At 41.9% G+C, this 22,647-nt stretch overlaps 2 protein-coding genes across 4 annotated transcripts; both read right to left on the reverse strand.

Moving 5' to 3' along the window:
- Positions 1–202: 202 nt before the first annotated feature.
- oma1 (OMA1 zinc metallopeptidase) lies at positions 203–10,452 on the reverse strand. The gene is made up of 8 exons (XM_061031999.1): positions 9,784–10,452; positions 8,729–8,957; positions 8,251–8,424; positions 7,946–8,053; positions 6,242–6,370; positions 5,390–5,464; positions 3,694–3,843; positions 203–735 (listed from the first exon to the last, which is right to left on the reverse strand). The coding sequence occupies exons 1-8, from the start codon at positions 10,107–10,109 to the stop codon at positions 394–396; spliced, it is 1,533 nt and encodes a 510-aa protein (XP_060887982.1). The 5' UTR covers positions 10,110–10,452; the 3' UTR covers positions 203–393.
- A 1,666-nt stretch (positions 10,453–12,118) lies between these two features.
- On the reverse strand, positions 12,119–21,891 carry mysm1 (Myb-like, SWIRM and MPN domains 1). 3 transcript variants are annotated; one of them, XR_009666851.1, is made up of 21 exons: positions 21,809–21,891; positions 21,516–21,588; positions 21,335–21,405; positions 20,158–20,232; positions 19,992–20,070; positions 19,181–19,279; positions 18,622–19,060; positions 18,035–18,266; positions 17,815–17,945; positions 16,761–16,864; positions 16,603–16,680; positions 16,319–16,401; positions 16,192–16,246; positions 15,732–15,782; positions 14,708–14,782; positions 14,418–14,606; positions 13,457–13,589; positions 13,078–13,183; positions 12,934–12,991; positions 12,380–12,838; positions 12,119–12,332 (listed from the first exon to the last, which is right to left on the reverse strand). XR_009666851.1 is itself a non-coding variant. In XM_061032008.1 (20 exons), the coding sequence occupies exons 1-20, from the start codon at positions 21,862–21,864 to the stop codon at positions 12,506–12,508; spliced, it is 2,520 nt and encodes an 839-aa protein (XP_060887991.1). In that variant the 5' UTR covers positions 21,865–21,891; the 3' UTR covers positions 12,119–12,505. The 3 variants fall into 3 exon arrangements, 2 of the variants coding, with proteins under 2 accessions (XP_060887991.1, XP_060888000.1); XM_061032008.1 differs by having other exon boundaries at positions 12,119–12,838; XM_061032017.1 differs by lacking the exon at positions 21,516–21,588 and having other exon boundaries at positions 12,119–12,838; positions 21,809–21,881.
- Positions 21,892–22,647: the final 756 nt, after the last annotated feature.

Below are 22,647 nucleotides of genomic sequence, written 5' to 3' on the forward strand. Positions count from 1 at the left end.
GAAGCTGTGGAGGGAAAGATGTGTAGGGTCTTTGATTCTTAGTAGATTTAATTTAGCTGACTTTTCATACAACTTTCACCACAAGTACGATGACCCCTGACAACCCGGTCTAAACCAGGCTCAAATACTACTAAGTAGGGGCCAAAAATACTAACTCTGTGTAGAGAAGAACAATTAGATTGAAAAAAATGTAGCTGTAAACTTATTTGATTATCAACTTGTCCATTTATTGCCAAGAAGAATTGAGCATCAATATTTAAAATAATCTGAAGTTTGCGCCCAAACCCAAAGCAGCAAAGAGGTGGGAAATTTAAAAGACCATAAAAATAAACTTATAGCTTCTATAAATAGTTCATTGAACTTGATAGCTAACCAGTTTGTGACTCTGTGCTGTCAACTGGTGCTCTGCCTCCCCTGCATGGATCCTCCCCCCTCAGCAGGAGCAGGAACATCTACCTCTGATACTTTACTTTCTTGGCTGTCTTCAGTTGAAGCAGGAGGTAGAGGTGCTGGAGATGCAGGAGGTACAGTTGGTGCGAGGAGAGCTACAGACAGTCCAGAGGGGAGCGATGAGGCCGTGATGCGGGGCAGGGGGCGTTTCTGGGCCCCCTCTGGCCCTCCACTCGGCTGGTTCTTGGCATTTTCTAGCAACACTTTGACGCTCTGGGAGAAGACGGCTCGAGGGTCAGTGGCAGGAAGAGCTGGACAGACGCAGCTCTCCCTCAGCTCCAGAGCCTGGAGAGAGAGAGGGATTCAGGTGGACATACATGGACTGAAGATAACTCCTTGCAGGTTGATTGAACAAAAAAATCAGGTCTAAATTTTGACTTTTTAGAGGAGAATAATCATTCTATTGAAAGCTGCTGCGAACTGAAATGAATGCAACAATAAGATGCAGAGAGAGTGGAAATATCGAAGAGAAGCAGACATATAGACGAACAGATGCACAGATTTAAAGAAACATACATTAAACAATACTTCACAGTCTTAAGTCGTGCTCATGGGCAACTCAGTGAGTTTGTACAAAGTTCAGACTTTGAGCTAAACGATAACGAATCCTACCCCGCTCTCTGTAGGTGATGAAGCTACTCTAAAAATGAGTTTCAAATTTGTATAAAAGCTCCCCCAGTTCAGAAAATTCTAGCTCCAGACTCAATGAGTTGGTGTCATTTTGGCAGAAACATGCAGGACAAAGTAAATGTTGGGTAACTTAATACAAAGAAACTTTTTTAACAACTTATTTCATATTACATGTAGGTATTTTGGCTTGAATGTAGCTCTTCACAGGTTACCATAAGTTTCTCCAAATATTTACTGGCATGAATCCTGATAACTAATTAGTTGAAGAAATATTTGAGTTACTTTTTGGGACTCTCTGAAGCAGATACTTCTGGTACACATTTGCATACCCTAGATAGAGATACCGACAGGTTGTTTAAAGCTCTGAGCATCAATCCCAAAATATGTGCTAGTAGTGTGGATAGTGTTCCCACTACAGGTAAGTACTGGACTGATTGTGACCTGATGATGGCGCTAGAGGAAAGGCCGGAGGATCGCCAAAGTTTGAAGGCTTTATCCTCAGGGGGTTATATTCGATATCTATGTGCAAAGTTTCATGTCAATCTGCGCAGCAGACAGAAATCTGAGTCAGTAGCACAGCTCTAAATATTTCAATCATTCCTGTCACACACACTGACACACTCACACACACACACCTCATTAATCTCTCACTTAGAATCGCATACAGGACTCTAAGCACACACACGCACTTGGCTTCCCACTCAGCAGGCTCCCCCTCCCATGCTAGCAGTGGACTTAATGTGCTTTGCTTCAGGATGATGAGCACTCTCTTGAAGGTGGCGTGCCCTCACAAGAGGTGGGTTAAGTAGCTCGATGCTGTCACCCCGCGCAAGGTTAAAAACATCACATTATGCATCATCTCAGCCCACTGAGCTGCGCCCGAGCTGCCTCATATGTGCAGCTGCAGCCAACAGTTTGCTGTGAGAGTCTTCACTTTACCCTCACACACAAACACGCACACACACTCGTACAGACACGCACACAAAGTGGGCAGGTGACTCCCACAAAAATTCAGTCCTCATCACTTCACTGCCTGCAACTCGGCCCGACCAAGACGGCTGCTAGAGGACGATATACCACACACGGATGAGATGTTACGCACACACACACACACACACACACACACACACACACACACACACACACACACACACACACACACACACACACACACACACACACACACACACACACACACACACACACACACACACACACACACACACACACACACACACACACACACACACACACACACACACACACACACACACACACACACACACACACACACACACACACACACACACACACACACACACACACACACACACACACACACACACACACACACACACACACACACACACACTATGACACCTGATGGACAATTAGTGGTTTACCCATCTGTTCGTTTTCCTGCTCGGAGCGTCTGACTGTGTACCAACCGTCTAACTCAAGGTTAAACTGACTGCTGTCTCATACACTGTGCATGTCTCTCTATCTTCCTCCCGCTCTGCCTCTGCAACATACACACACGTACACACACACACACACACACACACACACACGACATAATGACTGTGGATGCAGAGTTACAGTAATCGGAAACCTCAGGCCTATTTCTTCCTATTTTGCTGATGAATACAAAAAGTTTCTGAATGTCTTCAGGAGATTTCCTCCTCATGCAGTGTCTGACAACATTACAGAAAGACCATTATGTTACAGAGGAAGATGATTGTTATCCACAAAAAGCTGTTACATCACTCTCTACATACACACCAGACTATGATTATAAAAACAGGAATTTAAGATGACTCTGACAGTGTCACACTTTACACTGAAACAAACTCGCTGATCAAGGCAGTGTACACCTGCAACTCCAGAGACCTGTGAGGTGAAATAACTGTTTGTTTAATGGAGTCTGGTGTGATGTAACAGCTGTTACAACAAAATGTTCTAACTATCTAGACTGTACTTGCATCGTGTTCTTTTGGACATAATCTAATTGAGCACATTTGCCTGAAAATTATGTTGCAGCACAAGGCCTTTCTGCTGATGACAGCTTGAACAATATACTGGAACAAAAACAATTTGTACCTGTGGGTCATTTGAAGCCCAAAATATGTAAATTTAGATGCCAGGTTTAACATACTAAAATTCCTCTTTGACACCCCGTTGATGGTGTCAGCCTGTAAGATTGAGCTGCTGCTGCTTTTCTTTCAGGACATTTAGTTTCAGTTTAGTTTAGTGAACAGACGCCTGAGCCCCTGAGTGGTAAAAAATGTTTTTCCTGTGTTTCTGAAACCTTGCATCTTTCCTTCTCTTCTTCCTCCCTGCCCTCCTCTTCACATGTCTGCAGGTTGTTATCATCTCTCCAGACGCTTCATTAGTTCCATAAAGACTCCTGCAGCTACACTCAGTAACGTTCTGCGGAACAACAGGCAGGTGTAGGGCTGTTTCCTTAACACGCACCGATCAGAGAGGCTTTTACTTCACACAAGCACAAGATTCTGAGCAACAGGAAGACATTTACTTATAGACCAGAAACACAATCATAACTGTGAGTGTGTGTGTGTGAGAGTGTGTGTGTGTGTGTGTGTGTGTGTGTACCTGTGGAATAAGGCGGTCCATCTGAGTGTACCTGTTCCTGTGTGAGGGGTGTGTGGACAGCCACTCAGGGAGTTCAGGTTCTCCTGTCAGCTGGTCTCTGATTTCCATTTGCTGCCAGAACACAGGGCCTGCTCTCACATCTGCACACGCCTGCACACAAACACACACATGCACCATGTAGTCAGAACCACACATGCACACACCCACAGCCCTGTGGCATCCCTCTGTCCTGTGCTAAAACAAAATCCTTCCTAACTCATCTACTGTGTTAACTTTAGCTTGACAACGGTGCCCCCTGGTGGCCTGCAGACAGATAACATTATATTAAAGCATCTGCATTAGTAGAGTTAAGTTCAGTTGTTTTTTTTTATTCTTAATGTTAAAACACTGACCATCCAATAAAGTGGAAAAGGTTTAGGAACAAAAACCTTAATTATGAAAGATTATCGAAATAAAAAAACAAAAGAGATATTTCATAGTATTTTTTTATATGAAATGATAATTGCAGAACTCTCGTAGAGAAGTGGGACTCACAAAGAGAGAGGGACTGCAGCTACAACGTGAGCAGCAGCAGACTGAGATGTCCTTACCCACAGTTTTTAAAATGCTGGAGTCTCTTGTACGCCTGTCAGTCAGTCACATCTCTGCACTGCTTTATCTCAGTGTATGAGAAAGCTCTAACTGATCCCATCATAATCAAGGAAATATACATCTCTGGGCTGTTTGTATTTCTTTAAACCAATCACAATATTGCTGTTCGACTACGCTCATAAATTCGGAGACAGCTCCCTTGCAAGATAGTTCGGGAGAGGAAACTTGTTAACTTGTAAAATTTGCACTCTCAGAGACGAGCTCTGTCATAAAAAAAATCCAAGGCTTTCCTTTTTACACTATCAGCATCTTTTTTTTACAAAGCACGTGTAGTACGAAACTGTACTGACATCAACATGACATAAGGAAAAAGATAAAAAAGTACAAAACAACTACACTCATATAAAGAAGACGATTGAAGACAAGCCAAAAAAATCTACAAAATAAAATACTTAGAGTCCAGCCAAAAAAGACGGTGAAGGATGAGGACCATCCACAGGCTCACACACATCGTCTCCATCCTGTGAGATTAACATTTATCAAAATGCATCAAAACAGAATCTTTCTCTGTAATGTAGATTTATTTTCAGACCAAAGCTGAGATCAACTTTATATGTGCACTAGGCAATGCTTGGTAAGACGTCCAGCATTTCACAGCAGAAGTTTTTGCTGTTTTTGGTCCACCAGGCTGTTTCTTCACCTGGTTGCAGGAGTACACAACTAAAAATCTTAACAACCTCCTCCCATTTTACTCCCTGAATTGAAAATAATTTGCAGAGAATTCTAAATCTAAAATACATCTTGAACCCTTGGAAAATATTAAGGCCCTGCCAGAAGCCTAAATAACAAAAAAAAAAAGCTATTGTCTTACTGTGGATAGATCTAATCTTCTCCCTGTGTGCATGCTGTATGAGCTCTCTGTTGTATTTTATTGAAACTGTGTGTCTTGGCCAGATCTCCTTTGGCAAACCTTTCTAAAATCTAGATGTCAATAAAACAAAAATAACAACATTTGAGGTTTAAGCTCTTTGTGATGATGTCATTGAACTTCAAATGTTAAATCTGTGGAGCTTTCCTTAAAGTTATAACATATCTATGACGATACCTTTGCAGCTAATTGCAGTCCCACTTCATCCGCCTCAGCTTCAAGTTTCCTGCTGTACGGACGATCGAACATCAACTGAAGGAGAGACACACGGGGAACATTAGAAATTAGTCCAAACATGCAGAGATTCATTAAAAATTATTGAATCAAAGTCACCACACTCAAATGTCAAGACTGCAGACAGAGCTACATGACATCTTTAGCTGATTGTAACATTGGAGTTCCGCAGGGATCGATCCTCAAACCAATTCTATTTTGTTTGCATATTACCGACCTGCCCCTGATCTGCCCAGGTCCATATTCAGTTGTACTCATATCACACAGTTATCTACTCCCACGCGAAAACAAGGTAAGCAAGCGGTTTCCAAACGCTCTGCAGTACTGACTTAAGTATCAGATCGGTTTATTTACTGTTGTCTAAGAGCAAAACTGTGAGCATGTATTTTTAGATCAAGAGAAATAATACGAATCAACCTGACAAGCTTAAAATTAGCTTCAGTGTTTTTTAAGCTAAACTTAAATCATGGCTCCAGTGAAACCAATCATATGATCACTAGTTTACACCTTTGGGTGAATCCGTGTTGAAGAGTCTGTAAACTAGTTTGTGAAATATGTTGTTGTAACTGATTTAATGATTGTGAAGTTGTGTTGTTTTTATTGTAGTAAAGATAATGTTTGTTTTGCAGATCTCCTTGCCACAGATGTAAATAAGCTTGATTTTCTAGCTAACTCTAGCTCAATGGACGCCTGGCCCCTGTACAATAAACTAATACACTAAACTAAGTGAGATAATGTGAATGTTCTTGTAGTTGAGTTGTGTTTTTGGTGGTGACAGTCTGGTCTGGTTCTCACCTCAGTGACCTTTTTCTGGACCCACTGTCCCAGCAGGGCCAGGCTGTCCTGAGGACACACAGCCCAGATGGCCATCAGCAGAATCAGAGACAGGAGGTCGACCACGTGGGACAGACTGGCCTGTTCTGCCTGAGGAGGAGGGATGACAAGAGGAGAAAAGGTTAGAGTGAAGAAAGTAGTACAAAAAAGAAGAGAAAATGGGATGGGGAGAGAAGGTAAAAAGTTTGTGGGAGGTGAGCCAGTCAGCTGGAACGTATCGATCGTTCTCATCTATGCCAGAAAAACTTCACCGCTGAAACAGATTTAAAGGTTTTTAAAGAGAACACCTACAAAACCCATCCACGCTCACTCCCAACAACTCATTAAAATCTCCTTCAAGCATTTCCTCCGAGGACGTTTAAAGGCTGGAAATACTACCTGCTTCATCACACACAGAAGAAGAAAAAGGAGGAGGAGGAGGAGATGTTTCAGAGTGACATCAGACATTTGGAAGAAGAATAGATACATTGATCATAGACTGTAAATATTAATGGACAAAGCCTGAGTGACATCAGCCATCTGTTACAGCAGGGGGCTCCAGAGGCTCATCTGAAGCCGCCGCCATGCTGGAAATGCTGTCTCAGCCTAACTTTCAGTCAACCTAACGACGGGCTTAGAGCCAAAGCTGAGGCGTGTTTTAAGCCTTTTGACGAACCGTTACATCACGCCCACCTGTCAATCATGTCAGCTATGCGCCTAACTATGGATAACATGTATCATTTTCAAAATCAAAACGGAGCCCCCTTGACACTGATATAATATCTGTTATTTCAATGATCGACTTCTACTTTTGTTGCTGTGGTATCAAACATGTATTGATATCATTTGATTTAAAATAGAATCGTATCGAAGTCTCCAATTCATGTATCATGACTGGTCACAGCACACACAGGATCAGAAACCACCTGATGTAACAACACTGCTACGGACTGATGCCCCCTCATACATTAAAACAGAGTGAGCCTGAGACAGCTATGACGACCATGATGATCATGATGGTGATTATGAAGACACACACACACACACACAAAGGAGGAACATGTATTTCACATACTGCTGTAGAATAGACTTCCAGCTGTGCAGCGCTACTAAATGACTAAACTTTGCTCTTGAACAATATTTGCACTTTAGCTGTTTTCTGTTTGACTCCTCATGCTGCACAGTTACATCAGCAGATATCTGCAAACAGCAGCAGAGAGCACAAAATGCATCTGAAGCTAGCTATCAGCTACCCTCCGATTAGTTTGTACCCATGAAGTTGAAGAAAAAAGAAGGTTAAAATAAATAATAAAAAAACATCATAATAGTGAACACAGACAACTTAAAGCTCATTGAAGGAGCTGCTGAAGTCAAGGGCAGCTGTTTATCACATTATGTTAGCTTTTCACTTCTGGGGATGATGCTTCAATTATATTTCAAGTGTAAAGATTATATGACTGTAAGTATCGGCTCAGTGCCAGAAAGTTTTTTCACGTAATGTTTTTTCTACAGGATTTCAAAATAAGATCAAAAAGTTCTAAAATTTAAAAAAAAAAGGTCATGAAGGAGCCAGGGGGATTTTTATCGAGGGGGATGTTTCACTAAAAATAATGAATCACTGCTGTACTCCATACAGTGAAAATCCTCAATAGAAACATTTCTACAATCTGCAGGAGAAGTACTCACACTATGTCCCAGTAAAGCATGAGCCATCTCGTGTCCCAGGACGACGGAGAGCTGGTGAACATCCGCGACAGCCTCCAACATCCCTGTGAACATGAACACCTTCCCATTCTACAGCGGAAACAAAAAAAGGAGCCATGTGATGTTTTAGAGATGTAAGTACAGAATAATGTTTCAAAAGTATGTCGTTTAGATAATGACTCTGTTCAACAATACTCTGACTCTGTTTAGCTGTAATACTCCTTAAATATCACCGTCAGGACGCTGATGATGATGAAAGGAAAAAAATGACTGTCTCTGTTACTGACGGGGAGGACGAAGGCGTTGACGTCGGGACTCTGCACCACGTGGACGGTCCAGGGGACATCACACACCTCTGGGATGTCCTCGTTCCTCTTTACCATGTGCTGCACCACCATCTCCACCGCCTGGTGACGGGGGTCAGAAGCTGGGACCATCAGCTCTTTAAACTCCTCCACATACTAAAAACAATAGAATGGAACATCTTTAGTGTCGTTGTACAGGGTGCAACAAAATGTAGAGTGTAGAGTGCAACTCGTCATCAATGCATCAATTTAAAAGGTCACTAAATCAGTAAAGAACACACACACACACACATACACACACACACACACACACGCACACGCACAGATTTTAGAAAGAACACTGTTTGCTAGTTTCTGTCTACCCTCCTCATATGAAAATCCTTTACTTTTGTAAAAAGGGTACAAATAAGATGATCACACATTTTCTATGCCTCTCTCTCTCTCTCTCTTTCTCTCTCACCGCCTCTGACATCAGAGCAGCCAGCTCCATGTACTTCTCTCTGCCAACCACCAGGAGGCGTGTCCGTCCCGTCACTGGAGACTCATCCAGGTGGGTCAGGAGAAGAAGGACTACAATGACCATGGTAACGCCTGCCCCAGCTGCCAGATACCACCGCCGCTGCCATGCCCACACCCGCATCAGCTGCCGACGGTTTGCTGGGAGAGCCACCCACCATTTCCTGATACTCCTGCAATGTGTTCACAACAATAGACCATGTACAACATGCTGAAGTAAAGCTGCAGGTCTGCTCAGAGGAATCACTAAAATACAGGCTTGTGAAGGGCAAAGGTCAAAAAAGCCTATTACACATAAGTGCACATACGGTTTGTGTTTAAGTAAAAGAAAACCTGCATCAACCAGCTGTTCAGTAAATGTCAGTAAAATGTTGTCTACGGGAGTAAGTTGACTTTTCTCAGCTTCATCTCCCTGTGTCTGCAGGTATCAGTTGGTTGTTAGAGGAGACAAGATGCAAACTTAGATAAACAAACTCTGTAAGAGAGCTCTGTGTTCACTCCAAATACTGAACAAATAGCCCCTAAACGCCGAACCTACTTTGGTGTTGCGTCATACTCACAGAGCGCACACTGCAGCCAGTGGACACACACACACACATCCTCTAAATGAACAGCGTGTGTGTGTGTGTGTGTTACATGTCCAACATTGTCAAAGCTTGGAGAGACAAAGAAAATGTTTCTGTGAATCACGGCAAAGAAAGATTTGTTTTTCTTTTTTTTATAAAGTTGATGTCCCTGATGGAGGAGAACAACAACTCAACAACTGTTCATAAAATGATGTAGCTTTTTATTTTACAGTAAAAAGAGAGTTCAGGTGTATGTGGTATTATTTTGTGTACATGTTAGTAGTGTAAAGGTACATTCACATGTAAGATGCATGCTAGAGGTGTGTGTGTGTGTGTGTGTGTGTGTGTGTGTGTGTGTGTGTGTGTGTGTGTGTGTGTGTGTGTGTGTGTGTGTGTGTGTGTGTGTGTGTGTGTGTGTGTGTGTGAGTCTTACCTGCCCAAGATTATAGCTGTGAGCTTCTGCAGAGGTTTGAGCAGCAGCCACAGGAGGGGCAGTGGAAGGGCCCTCACATGGGCCGACGTGTGAAAGTGGAGTCTGCACCGGGTCAGCACGGGTGCCGGGTGCAGCAGTGAGGTGGTCCGTAAACACACCGTCCTCCCATTGGTGTAGAATGAGACAGGTGGAGCAGCTCTGAGGTATACAGACTGTGTGGCTCTCTTACAGATGATGGGAGGTTTCTGAAGGAGGCTCCGTGTCAGATTTACGGGACGGGAACAGAACCGAGCGCTCCTTATCAGACTGAAACTTAGTAAAACCATTTTCGGTGCCGGTACGTGAACGCACCTCGTCCTTACAGCGAGAACAGAGTCAACAGAGAGATCATGTTAATGTTAAACTGACTGTCGTGACTTTACTATTCATCTCTATAGATTGGCAGTCAGTGGAAGTTCCGGATTTTAGCTAAAAAAACACATAAGCATGCATAGTTTAAACATTTTAGCTCATTTACGACACGAAATGAAATAACTTTGAATACCGAAACTGTTTTGGTAGTTTGACGTTCCTGCTTCAATTATGATCCCCGTAGAAACAACTCCGCCAAGAAAGTTCCGGTGTTTCAGTTTGACGAGTGACCGTGTTGACTGGTGACTTTCAGTTGTTTGTGTCTGTGGCGTAGACTTAATATATAATATAAATAAATAAATATTATTTATATTATATCGTCCGTGGCGTAGACTTAATATATGATATAAATAAATAAATATTATTTATATTATATCGTCCGTGGCATAGACTGTAATATATAATATAAATAAATAAGTATTATTTATATTATATCGTCCGTGGCATAGACTGTAATATATAATATAAATAAATAAGTATTATTTATATTATATCGTCCGTGGCGTAGACTTAATATATAATATAAATAAATAAATATTATTTATATTATATCGTCCGTGGTTGTTGTAGTTACAGGGGTGTTTCTAGATTTTCTTGACTGGAGTGGCCCAACTGTGTCACCAAAACCAATACAACAAAGTAAATATAACTGACAATAAATTAACCATTACAAACATTTCAAGCATCTTAGCTTAATTAATAAAGACACACAAAACGATATATATGTGCCAAAGTCACAATTTTGAGTACTTAATATCAGGTTCAGGTTCAGGTTACTTTATTTGTACACTAGGTAGATTTGGTTGCAGGGCATGGCAAAAATATATTAGTTAGCAATAATTTGGTCAAAAAGTTGCCAGTTAGTTCATGCAGTGTGTATCCTTCCTATGCAGCACTTGTCTTATGAAATAGACAAGTATTTATTTACAATGTATAGTCAAACAAAAGAAAATATGCTACATTGATATGTAGCCTAACGAAAACTAAAAAGCCTGAATAGTAATTTCTTACCCAAGTCCCACCTCTGACAAGGCAGATAGCCAATCACAATTTGGTATTTTTGGGGTGGCACCTGGGGTGACCAATCAAATTCTGAGGGAGGCCCATCCCATCCCTGGCCACCCTTTTGGACATGCACCTGCATTGTTACAACAGATGTTGAACACATGAAAAGCCCTGAAGAATCCCTCTCAGTTTTTCAATGTCAAAATATATCCATATATGTATTCAATTTAAAACTAAACAAAGAGACATTTTGTTTTATATGAGAAGCACAGATGCACTCTGCCTAAGGTTAGCAGTTAACACGGTCACTGAAACACTGGGCGACAAAGCTGATGATAACAAATTATCAGATTGATAATTGTGATTGAAAAACTCGACAAAGAAAATTACTAAAACTGTAAAATTAAATCAGATATATTTAGTATAGAATCAATTATCAAGCAACAAAAAATAGGATTGTTTTGAAGAAAACATTTACTGTGATTACTTTCACACTTTCACAGAAAAAGCAGTTTTTCTAAACTTTTACACATTTTATTTTGTTCTTTTGGATCCATTTGTATTTTATAATTTTTTTTTCATGAAGCTCCCCAATTTCAATATTTGTAACTCTGGGAAATACAAAGATTAATATCTTTTAAATATACCTGAATGAAACTTTTACACTGAAGAAGCAGGCTAGAAAGGCTAGAAGAGGTCAAAAAGCTCCAGCAACACTTTTAGAATGAAGATCAACTTTATTAACAGAATAGACCGACACGTTTTGGCTTTTGGCCTTCATCAGGGTCACAAAGCCCTATTGGGGGGGGGGGTCTTCCTAATTTTTTTAATGAAGTTGATCTCCATACTTCAAGTGTTGCTGGAGCTTTTTTACCTCATGAGACTTTTACACAAAATTGACATTAAGCCAAACCAAAAATATGAAAATAGGTTTTTAATATTTGGTTTCAAAGAAATTAACATTGTTTCAGTCAATACATACACTCCAAATATTCACTCAACTGTCTTTATGGACCATCACAGAGATGATCAGACACTAAGTTCTTGAAACAAATCCTTAATACTGACTTGAAAAACAGCATTCTCAAAGTTTCTAACACATTTTCTGTCCTTATTTTGCAAACTATCTCAAACTTACAGATTTTTAGTCTGCACATTTTCCCTCAGTGTCTGCTAAGACAGACCACGCCCCACCCTTTCTTTTAAGGAAGAAGAATATAAAACGCTCTGGTAAAAAAAAACTCTTCATATTAAGATGAAATAATTGTTGAAATATCTACAGTCAGATGAAGTGAATGGGTCAACATTAGAGTAAATAATCATGTTCAGTGGACAGCACAGAGCCCAGATGTAACACCATGCTGCTCTGCGTCTCTGAGCTGCCGTCTGAAGCGCTGCCTACATCATCATCAGAGTCTGCTACTCCCAGCAGGGGGCGCTCCTCGCTCATAACCAGCTCAGTTGAGCCCACTGGTCTGTGTGAGGTATCCAAAGATTCTTCATCCTCCCTGTCCTGCTCAGACGCCTGCTGCTGTTTGGCGATAAAGTCAGACTGGAAAAGGGCCTGGATCTGTGTGAGGAAGGGGTCTCCCTCCTCATCTGGCAGGGGCTCCAGGTACCTGGCCAGAGACGACAGCATCTGAGGAGAGGATGTAAATATAGAGGTCAATAAGAGGAACGCAACACAACAGTTCAGGCTGAGAACAGGTAGAAAGTTTAAAGAGCTGGACAGACCTTCTCCAGAAAGGTGAGATGGGAGTCTTTCCGGAAATATCTGTCCATCTGCACACTCCTACAGAGAGCAGAGAACAGTTAGGATGCCCAAACGTTAACGCAGAATGAGAATGTGGAAGGAGAGTCGTGATTATTGATTCTCACCCGGGAGCCAGACAATATTTGTTGATGATCCACTGAGCTCTCCTCATCGTCTGCTCCCAGTCCGGACGCTCTGCTGACGACAGGAAGTCAAATCTGTACGGCAGCTCTGAGGAGGAAAGGCAAGGCAGCTTTATTTATTCAACACATACAAACTGACAAAATTCAAAGTGCTGAGGAGAGCTAATGGCAAAGTTCAGCAAAAGATATTTTTCAAAACACAATGAATTCCGTTTCATTTCAAGAATCTTTTTTTTTGTTGCAGTTTTGAAGTGTTGAATCAGGACTTTGTGTGTGTGTGTGTGTGTGTGTGTGTGTGTGTGTGTGTGTGTGTGTGTGTGTGTGTGTGTGTGTGTGTGTGTGTCTTGTAAATGAGACTCACTCTGTGGGCTTGAGGGCTCCTGGCTCTCTCTCACTAACAGGCAGGTGGTTTGGGAGTGTGGGGAGCGGTTCGCAGGGTCATACGGGCTCACAATCATCCCGATGAAGGGGGCTCCACCACGAGAGAAATAACTCTGAACGAATCAGAACACAGGGAATCAGGTCACAAGTTCATGTCGATTAAGCCTCCAATCAGGGCTGACAGCTTCTTTCACCTTCCATTTTAAAAAAAGTGTTTTCATTTTAGCCATGATAGGTAATGGGAGTTTCTTTAGAGAGCTATTTTCATGTTCACTCACAATACTTTTCTTCTTCTTCTCGCTCCTCTTCCTTTGAGCAATACATCTATTTCCACCCAGCCACTTCAAGTGAAACGCACCAGCACAGATCAAGTAAACCACAAGTTGCAAGGGAATACAAAAGCACTGTGAGGTAACGTTACAAAAATATTCCCCCCATGGCTCCTCAGTAGCTCTGTATTTTTTTAACGCAAGGAAACTTTTTCTGCCCTCAGCCTTACTATTGTTTTTTGCAATGACAACTTTTGATCCAGTTTAACAAAAGGGTAAAAATACAATTTGGTCATTAATCAGCTCTCATTATGAGTGTTAAAATAACTTGTGCAGAAACACAAGGGGCTCCAGACATCTAAAACAATAGGTATCAAAACTGGGAAGCATTTACAGAACCTGCCTTGTCGTCATTGAAAGCTTCATTCCTGAGTGCTGGTGTGTCTGTGTCACTTTTCAATAAAGCAAACGAAGCACTGGTTGGAGGTGGTGTTTCTACGCCACCTCTTTCTGTTCTTCATGACATATTCACAAGCGACACCACTGAGACTGACAATTAGAACCCAACCTTTAGCTCCATGTGGAAGCTACAGTAACAGCAGCTAGTTCCAAAGGCTGAGTATGATACATGTTTTTTCTGCAGTGTGAAGTGTCTCCCCCTTCTGGACTCACCTGGAATTGGTCCTGTGTGTTGATGTCTCGCACAGAGGGGTTCGGGTGGAATGAGGGGTGTGAGTGGTACCAGCCCACCACGCTGAAGCCCAGAGAGGAGAGCACTTCACAGGCCTGAGTCTGAGACACCGGGTCCATCTCACACTGCAGACCTGTGCTCACACTGTTGCACGGCTCTGCTGCACAGATCTGCACACACACACACACACACATATATAAAATGGTTTGCTGTGACCAGAAGTTCAAAACAGCATGATGACCTTTAACCCTCGTCATCCACGTTCTCTCACCTTTAACACCTTCTCTTCTTCGTTGAAAGTTCCCCCCAGCAGACCGATGACTTCCCCCCGCGACACATGTGCGTGCTGACAGGCACAACAAACATATTTGATCAGTTTCATGATGATAAATGAAAGACAGACTAAAATGAAACATGTATTTTAGACAGCAGGTGATCATTTAGAGCCTTGTCTTAGGGCTCATCACCTTCAACCACCCGCTCCTGTCACACTTCTACTTCTGTCAAGTATCAATCTCCTGAGCAGGGGTCTCTCTCTTCCTCGTCGTCAGAGATGTTTCACTTTCCTACATGCTCAGTCATATTTTTTTATTCTTCTTCCTCTGTGGAGAATGTTTGTATCTGCTCTCTCTAAGATATCTCAGAACCTTCTTGATATCTTCACTCAGCCCATAAGGAGCTGTTTTTATGGATATTGTTTGAAGAATAAAACATGTTAAAATTACATCTTGACCTCGGACAAATGTTTCCGTCCCCTTTATAACCCTTACATGGAAAAGCTATCAAAATAATGCAACTAAATTGTGTTTCTGACATGTAAAAGTGATAACTAACTTAATCGGTTGAAAAAATGTTGAGATTAGAGATGTACATTTCAAGGAAAACTACTATTGGAAAGTCTCTGGCAATTATTCAAGAAAATACGATTTTCTCCCAGATTGACCGGGACGTACGTCATTAGCTGCTTGTAACAACTCTTTCAAACTTTTCAAGGTAACACCTGTGTATCCTACCTCTCTGGTGAGCCTTCTCTCACCTCATGATGCATATATTGAATGTGGATCTGTTATTTGTAATGTACTTTGTACTTTGATGTGTATGGCTGGTTGATTAATGTGCACCGTGCTGATTAAATAAAACCAATAGATAGAGAAATAAAATGCACTTTATAAACTGAGATATCCTTTAAGACGTCGTATGACAACATTTCCAGGGTCAAAGGAAGGAGGGAGGAGACGAGCAGGAACAAAATAGAGAGAAAAGAGAGACAACGTGTGTGTGTGTGTGTTGCGTACCATGTCCATGATAAGGAGAGTCTCTGCACACACAATGACCTGGAATGGTTCCTGGGGGATCAGCAAACAGAAGCTTTTAACAACAATTTGATTGCTTCATTTTTTTTATTTGTTAGCTGGTTCTGGGTGATACGGGAGGGAATGTAATACGAGGCTGTGTGAATGCTAACAGAGGGATGTCATATAAAACAGCAGTGTTTTTAATCCTGTGCTAATCAACCATGTCTGTAATTTGTAAAGTTAAAATTCCACTCCGTCATGGGTGGCTGTACCACCTGATTCCTTCTTTTTTTTAACTCCATAGGTTACATTTTTAGTTTCTTTTATTGTTGTTGATCTAAGTAATAAATGTCAGTGCTTCCTGACTCCCTCAGTTGTGTTTTGCGTCCCTTATCTCCAGCCTCAAGTACAAATATAGCGGCATTACTGACACTGAATGATGAGGTAAACATACTCTCACCTGAACTTCTTCTCCAAAAGTCCGGCAGGGAATCAACTGGAATGGATCCAAAGACCTGAAAGAAGGAGTGTGACTGTTAATATTTACACAAACATAAAACAAAGCTTCATGTATCCATCACACTCACTCTCTTAGTTTGGAACTCTTGCTGGTTTTCTGACGCTTCTTCATCTCTTCTCTCCTGAGAGCGAGCTCCTCTGCACTGAGATGCTAAAAGACACACGGCATCATTAAATGAACTGATGTGAAGTTACACACTGATCAATAATAAACTGCAGTGTGTGTGTGTGTGTGTGTGTGTGTGTGTGTGTGTGTCAGTGTGTGTGTGTGTCAGTGTGTGTCAGTGTGTGTGTGTGTGTGTGTGTGTGTGTGTGTCAGTGTGTGTCAGCGTGTGTGTGTGTGTGTCCTTACCTCATATGTCTGTCCCTCCAGGTCTTTAGAGTCACACCAGTTCCCCCACGTGTCCCGCACACGCCGCTTCCTGGTCCGCTACAACGAGCAGCCAATCAGGAGTTAGCTCACAGTCAGGTTTACTTGTAAAAAGATGTTCGGATCTGATGATTACCCACCATGCTTTGCAGCCTCTGAGCCAGCTGGTACGCCTCCCTCACATCCCTGCCCTCCTTCTGCTTGGATCGGTCCACCACCCTCGGACGATTGTAGACGGCTTGTTCTGTGAGAGAGAGCGGAGACAGAACATGAAGAGATGAAGGAACGATCTGTTGTGATTAACTTTCAGTAAAATAGATTGTTTGTTTAAATAACCGAGATGCTCTGATAGTGACAATGTTTAATGATGTGTTAGCATCAAGCTAAAAAATGAAGACATACATCAGTGTTTCCCCTACCATTATATTGGGGGGGCGGCCCTTGAAACTTTGTTTCAAGGTTTGTTTCAAGGTTGAAGGTAAAAAATAAAAATAAAAATAATAAAAAAACCTTTCCGATAGAAAAGGACAGCTGTCATTAAAAGTAACGCATGAACACCAAGATTCCTTCAAGTCGGCATGTCGGCTTGTCCCTACCCCCCCAATGCTGTAAACCTAGGGGAAACACTGTACATCCTGGTCTATCTCTGAGAAAAGTAATCACTGGCAATAAATCCAATAAATACAGATACAATTCAAATGAATGCCATTGACTTTGGAACTATCACATTTTGTTGAAATGGACATCCCTAGTTTACACTAAAACCAAGAAAAGGAGGACACTGATACCACGGCAACAAAGACAGAAGTCCTAGGCAACTCATATTGTTTATGATAACTAAAGATTGGAGACAAACTCCTGCATTCTGTCTTAATTGAACAAACACAGCTGCTCTCTGTTTGTTTTTAAGAGACATAAACAGAACCTTTGCATCTTTATAAGACTTTAGAAACATCAGTATTTTCCAGATGAACCATCGCTGCTCTCTCTTCCTCTGCGGCAACTTTTGGTTAAAATATGACAGAGATTGCATCGCTTTAAAACATGTGGTATTGAAAAGTTTCGAGTATTGACATTTTGAGATGGAGCTGTTTTTAAAGAAATGTTAATTTAAGGGGTTCTCTGTGGCACAAATTGTATTTTAGAGGGTTGAAGAGGCACAGAAACATGTTGTCCCAGGTTCAGTGAACTCACCACAGTTGAAGTTAATGGCTCCGATCAGCTCCAGGTACGTGTGAATTCTCCCGATGCAGTTCACGTCTCCACAGTTCTTCAGACCGGGCCGGACTGAGGTCTTGTTCAGGTATCTGGGTCTACTCTTCATCCTGGTGAACAAAGCAAACAATGAGCTCTTCTTCTTCCTCTTCTTCAGAGAGATGAAGAAACAAGCGACCAATCGTGTGTGAGCTTTCACCATTGATCCACGATGTAGTTTCGGATCTTCAGGTATCTTTCAGGAGTCTTCGATGGTCGTCCCTCAAAGAATTCGGGGATAGCTTGTTTCTCATCCTCACTGATGCTCTCCATGTCCATGTGTACCTCCTGCTCCGGAGCCTTCAGCTCCTCTTCCTCCTCCTCCTCCTCCTCCTCCTCCTCCTCGTCCTCTTCTTGTTCTTCTTCTTCTGCTCCATCAGGCGGACTGCGCCCTGAAAAAAATAAATGAATCACAATGAACACGTGGGAAGTACCTGCAGCTGGAGGATAGAAGAATACCAAATCAATTTCACCCAGAAACAGACACAAGTAGGCAACGTGTCGGTTTCAAACTAGACAAAAAATTATATTTCAGTGTTTTTATTATATACTAAAATACTCAGAATATTCCTGTATGTTGATTAGTGTGTACTGTGACACTTTCTTTTCTTTGTTTAATCTTAAAACACTAGATTCTGTTTTGTAAGCACGGTCAGAGCTGTACTTATATTTACACTCCTCAGTAGAAGTAGAAGTTGATAAATACCACGCGTGGGAATGTTCTTACGCAGACCCATGAGGTCTTACCTAAGCTGTCCCTGCAGCCCTCATCCAGCTGACCCATCTGAACTGGACTCTCACACTGGGAACTCTGGTCCTCGTGCTCCGAGTCCGTCATAGCTTCTGCCCCTCTCTGCTCCAGCTCCGTCCCTCCAGCGTTTGGCTCGGGACTTTGCGTAGACTCGGTGCAGTGTGGGTCCTCAGTCTCAGTCTGACCCGGATCCGTGCGCTCCTGCGTGGGGGGGTCTGTGAGGATCCCCGTCCCTGTTAGCTGCTCGTGTTTACAGGATTGTCCTTCATCACTCAGATCATCAGTGATGTCCACCTCCTCATCCTCCTCATCGGACAGCTTCTCTATCCGCACTGTGTTTGTGAGAGCTGGGGTCTGACTGGAGGTGGACTGAAGAGGCTGCAGGGGCGGGGCAGGACCTTCAGGGGGAGCTGCCGGTCTGGGTTCAGATTTAGCCTGAATTTAAAAAAAAAAAAAAACAGATGAAGAAAGAGGTTCTACATAATTGTTGCTAAAACCCCTCCTGGGGAACATGTCAGGGATACTTAATTGGTAAAAGGTGAAGGAGAGACTCACCTTGTGTTTGAAGTACTGCCTGGCGTAACTCTTCACCTGAAGGACCGAGCGACTGCCCAGCAACCTGGAGATTTTAGTCCACCTTCGACCAAACTGAGCCTGAAGAGAAACGCACCTCAGACACCAACACACTCATGCTTCTTGTCTGAAATAATAATCCACTCACACATAAAAGTATACGACACTGCTGATTAGAAAAGTATTTTTCTTTGGAACATCTACACTTTTACTCGTTTGAGGAACAGGCTGTGAGCTTTACAAAAGGAGTCACAACATAAAAGTTGAGTATTTTCCTACTTTAGCTGAAACATTCTCAGAGCTGTTACTGACCCAGTGATGGAACCCAGACTGAGTAAAGCATCTTCACATTAAAAAAAAAATCTGTTTTAACCAAGGCTATTCAGACAACAGAGGCCATCGAGGGGAGCTGCAAATCAAGCTGCTGATATCTAGCTTGTTTTGAGGTGCTAATCTTGTTTTGAGGTTAGAATTCTCTGATGCACCTTGTTTACCTGAAGAGCTGAATAATCAGTTCCTTTTGTTTATCTAAAAGCCTTCTTCAAGTTAAACAATATTGTCTCATCCTATCCCCGCTTCCCTCCACTGGCTCCCTTTCACTTTAAGCATTGATTTTAAGATTTTACTGAAATGCTGACCCTGTATGAGATCATCGAGTGGCGCCCTTTTGGTTGTTTCAAAGTTGAGGCTCAAATGTAATTGGTCTCTAAAGAACAGTTATGAAGCTGAACGGTGGCGGTCGCTATGTTGGAAACTGCTGTTACACCTGAGCAGCAGGTAGACTCCAGCTTACCAGTCCTTCCTCAAACAGCTCCCTCTCCTGTCTGGACCAGCGTAACGACGATCCTGAGGTGGAGCTCTTTGCTGGAGACCTGAACGTCCAGCAGAGAAACAGTGAGACGTGAACACAAACAACAATGAAGAAAGACTGGTGATAATACGGGGAATAACTGACTTACTTCTTCACTTTTAGTTTGTTGTTTGTGTCACTCTCCCAGATATGATTCTGAACCTGCTCACCTGTCAGGTAGTATCTAAAGGTACAGCTAAGGACCAACAGATTCAATGATGAGTGGCATCCTAACAGTCGATCTGATCAAACACACTTCACACTGACGTTTAAAAACTGAATTCTATAGTTTTAAAAGCTCGCAAAATGTCAGTAATGGTATTTTGTCAACATTTGAAGGCTGTATTTACTGTTTTTAAAATGTAAAACCACAAATAGAAGATACATTAGATAAATGTTTGTTCAAAGTAAAACTTCAGAAACGGAAATTTTGTTTTTTTTAAATGGAGCTGTAAACACCTTAATAACCAAATGATAACCATATATGTCCACTGCATGTAGACTATTATTAAAGCGTAGTTAACTGTACAATATTTGAACAAAGTTTCAGTCAATGTAAAGGAAATTTAGACAGTGCTCTCCCTCTATTTCTCCTGTCAGCTTTTGGTTAAAGTTAATGCTGATCGCCATTTGAAACTCACATATAGTTTTACAAAGCTGGAAGTCCACGCTAAGTGTGGGCAAAGTTTCAGATCAAGAGGAAGATGTATGTTGGAGTAATCCTAGGATAAGTCAGAGGGCCCTAAACAGCTTGTTCTGCAAATCACGACATTGTTCCCCCGACATCAAACCAAGATTTTTACCAGACAGCTTCAAGCCTCTGTGTAAGCTGTTAATACCTCTTACATAGGCTTTCTTCCCCCTAGCACTGGAGAGCAGCCCTCTGCCGGCAGCCCTGCAGCGTTTTGCCCCCAGAAAGCTTCCAGAGAGCTGACCAATCAGAAGAAAGTGGGCATGTGGGGAGGGGGGCGAGACAGCAGCTTTCAGACAAACGGTTTCAGTCGGAGGCCTAACTTTGAGAAGCCAGTATGAACTATAAAGGAGTTGTTTTAGCTGGAAATAATGCAAAGTTACTCTACAGGTTTCACTTACTGACAACATGAAAGATGAAAATAAGGATATTATGGGATCTGTGGTAAGATCTGTAGTTTGACTTTATACAATTGTTCATTTTAAAAACAGAGATTTTATCATTTTAAAACATGTGCTATCAAAAACCTTGGACAAAAGAGCATTTTCTATTCTACTCTCTCTGCGTGGTGCGTTTAAGGACAGTGGAAGGATACTGTTCCTCCAGCAGCATCTTCTCTATCACCTCCCTGTTCTCCGGACTGATGGAGCTGTCGAGCTCCCACGGCTACAGACAGACAGACAGACAGTGAGGAAGAAACAGAGACAACACAAACAAACCCAGTCCATCAGCTAAACAGTAAACAAATAGCTGCAGGTGTTATCTTCTTATCATACCAGAACTCCCGCGCTGCTCCTCCACGCAGACTGTAAGAACGGCTCCTGGGCTAAACCTGCCCCCTGCAGCTCACTGACACACACATTACATAACCATTAAAGATACACATTTGGATTTATGTTTATCATCATAAAAACATCAGGAGAATGTCCAGCTGCCACACAGAGAGCGAGTCCCTCCTCCTCCGGGCAAGAAAACAGACCCAGGTCCCGGTGAACCGGTCTGCACACCGACAGAGAGAACCAGCAGACAGAAAATGTGTTAATAAATCCAAAATAGAATACATAATAACCTCATACTGCTGTCAAACTCTTCTCCCTCGATATCAACATCCAGCTCGTCCTCCATGATGTTTTTGGATTAAGGTAAACAGCGCCCCGCTCTGCCCACAGCGACGCCGCCTGGCCGGAGGTGGTGTTGCTCATGAAAATGAAAATGCTACTTTATCAACGCTATAAATATAGTCTAATTACTGTCATTTATCCTATAATGTTGAACATTTTCTTTAATTTCATGAGCCAACATGCAGTTTGCACTGTTTTTCACTGTCAGTCTTATAAAGTCATTATTAGATAATGCCAGAGTTTTCAGATCTTCGGCAGTAAGGCATAAAGTTTTGTGTAACTTGTTGCTTTTTACCCCTCTGCATAATTAAATTTTACATTTACAATGCGTTAACATTCAGTGGTCACTGATGGGTACAAGTACTTTATATTGAATGATTTGATTTAATAAATTAGCCAACATCCTATACATCCATGTGTTGAGGCAGCGATGTTGGCTAAAGTTAGTCTGACCCCCCTGATGGAATAAAATAGAATAGAATAGACTTGAATAGATCTTTAATTGTCCACCAGAGGTCCAGACACACAAAGCAACATAAAACGTTTAGGTAATCATTATCACAGACAAACACAGCAGCTAAATGTACAAATTAAAAACAGTAATTGCTCATCTTGGTTTTTGTGACAGTATTTAACTGTTTTTGTTTCCATTAACTTGCTTTGTCTATTTATAACTTTAGAAAGTGTCTTTGAGTGAAAAAGTGCTATATAAATACAATGTATTATTATTATTATAGTGAAAACAGTTCATGTCATGGTTCAGATTTCATCTGGCATATTATAAGGT

The sequence above is a fragment of the Labrus mixtus genome, chromosome 3, assembly GCF_963584025.1.
Source record: "Labrus mixtus chromosome 3, fLabMix1.1, whole genome shotgun sequence".
NCBI lineage: Eukaryota > Metazoa > Chordata > Actinopteri > Labriformes > Labridae > Labrus > Labrus mixtus.

What these genes read in the sequence shown, in the direction of transcription:
- oma1 (XM_061031999.1), bottom strand. Translation starts at nt 10,109, where the DNA reads ATGGTTTTACTAAGTTTCAGTCTGATAAGGAGCGCTCGGTTCTGTTCC. An exon ending in ATGCTTTACTGGGACATAGT is followed by an intron (nt 6,371 to 7,945) that starts GTGAGTACTTCT and finishes CCTCCTCCTCAG; the next exon opens with GCAGAACAGGCCAGTCTGTC. An exon ending in GACTGCAATTAGCTGCAAAG is followed by an intron (nt 3,844 to 5,389) that starts GTATCGTCATAG and finishes GTTTGTGTGCAG; the next exon opens with GCGTGTGCAGATGTGAGAGC.
- mysm1 (XM_061032008.1), bottom strand. Translation starts at nt 21,864, where the DNA reads ATGGAGGACGAGCTGGATGTTGATATCGAGGGAGAAGAGTTTGACAGC. An exon ending in AAGATGCTGCTGGAGGAACA is followed by an intron (nt 20,233 to 21,334) that starts GTATCCTTCCAC and finishes CTGTACCTTTAG; the next exon opens with ATACTACCTGACAGGTGAGC. An exon ending in AGCCATTAACTTCAACTGTG is followed by an intron (nt 16,865 to 17,814) that starts GTGAGTTCACTG and finishes TCTCTCTCACAG; the next exon opens with AACAAGCCGTCTACAATCGT.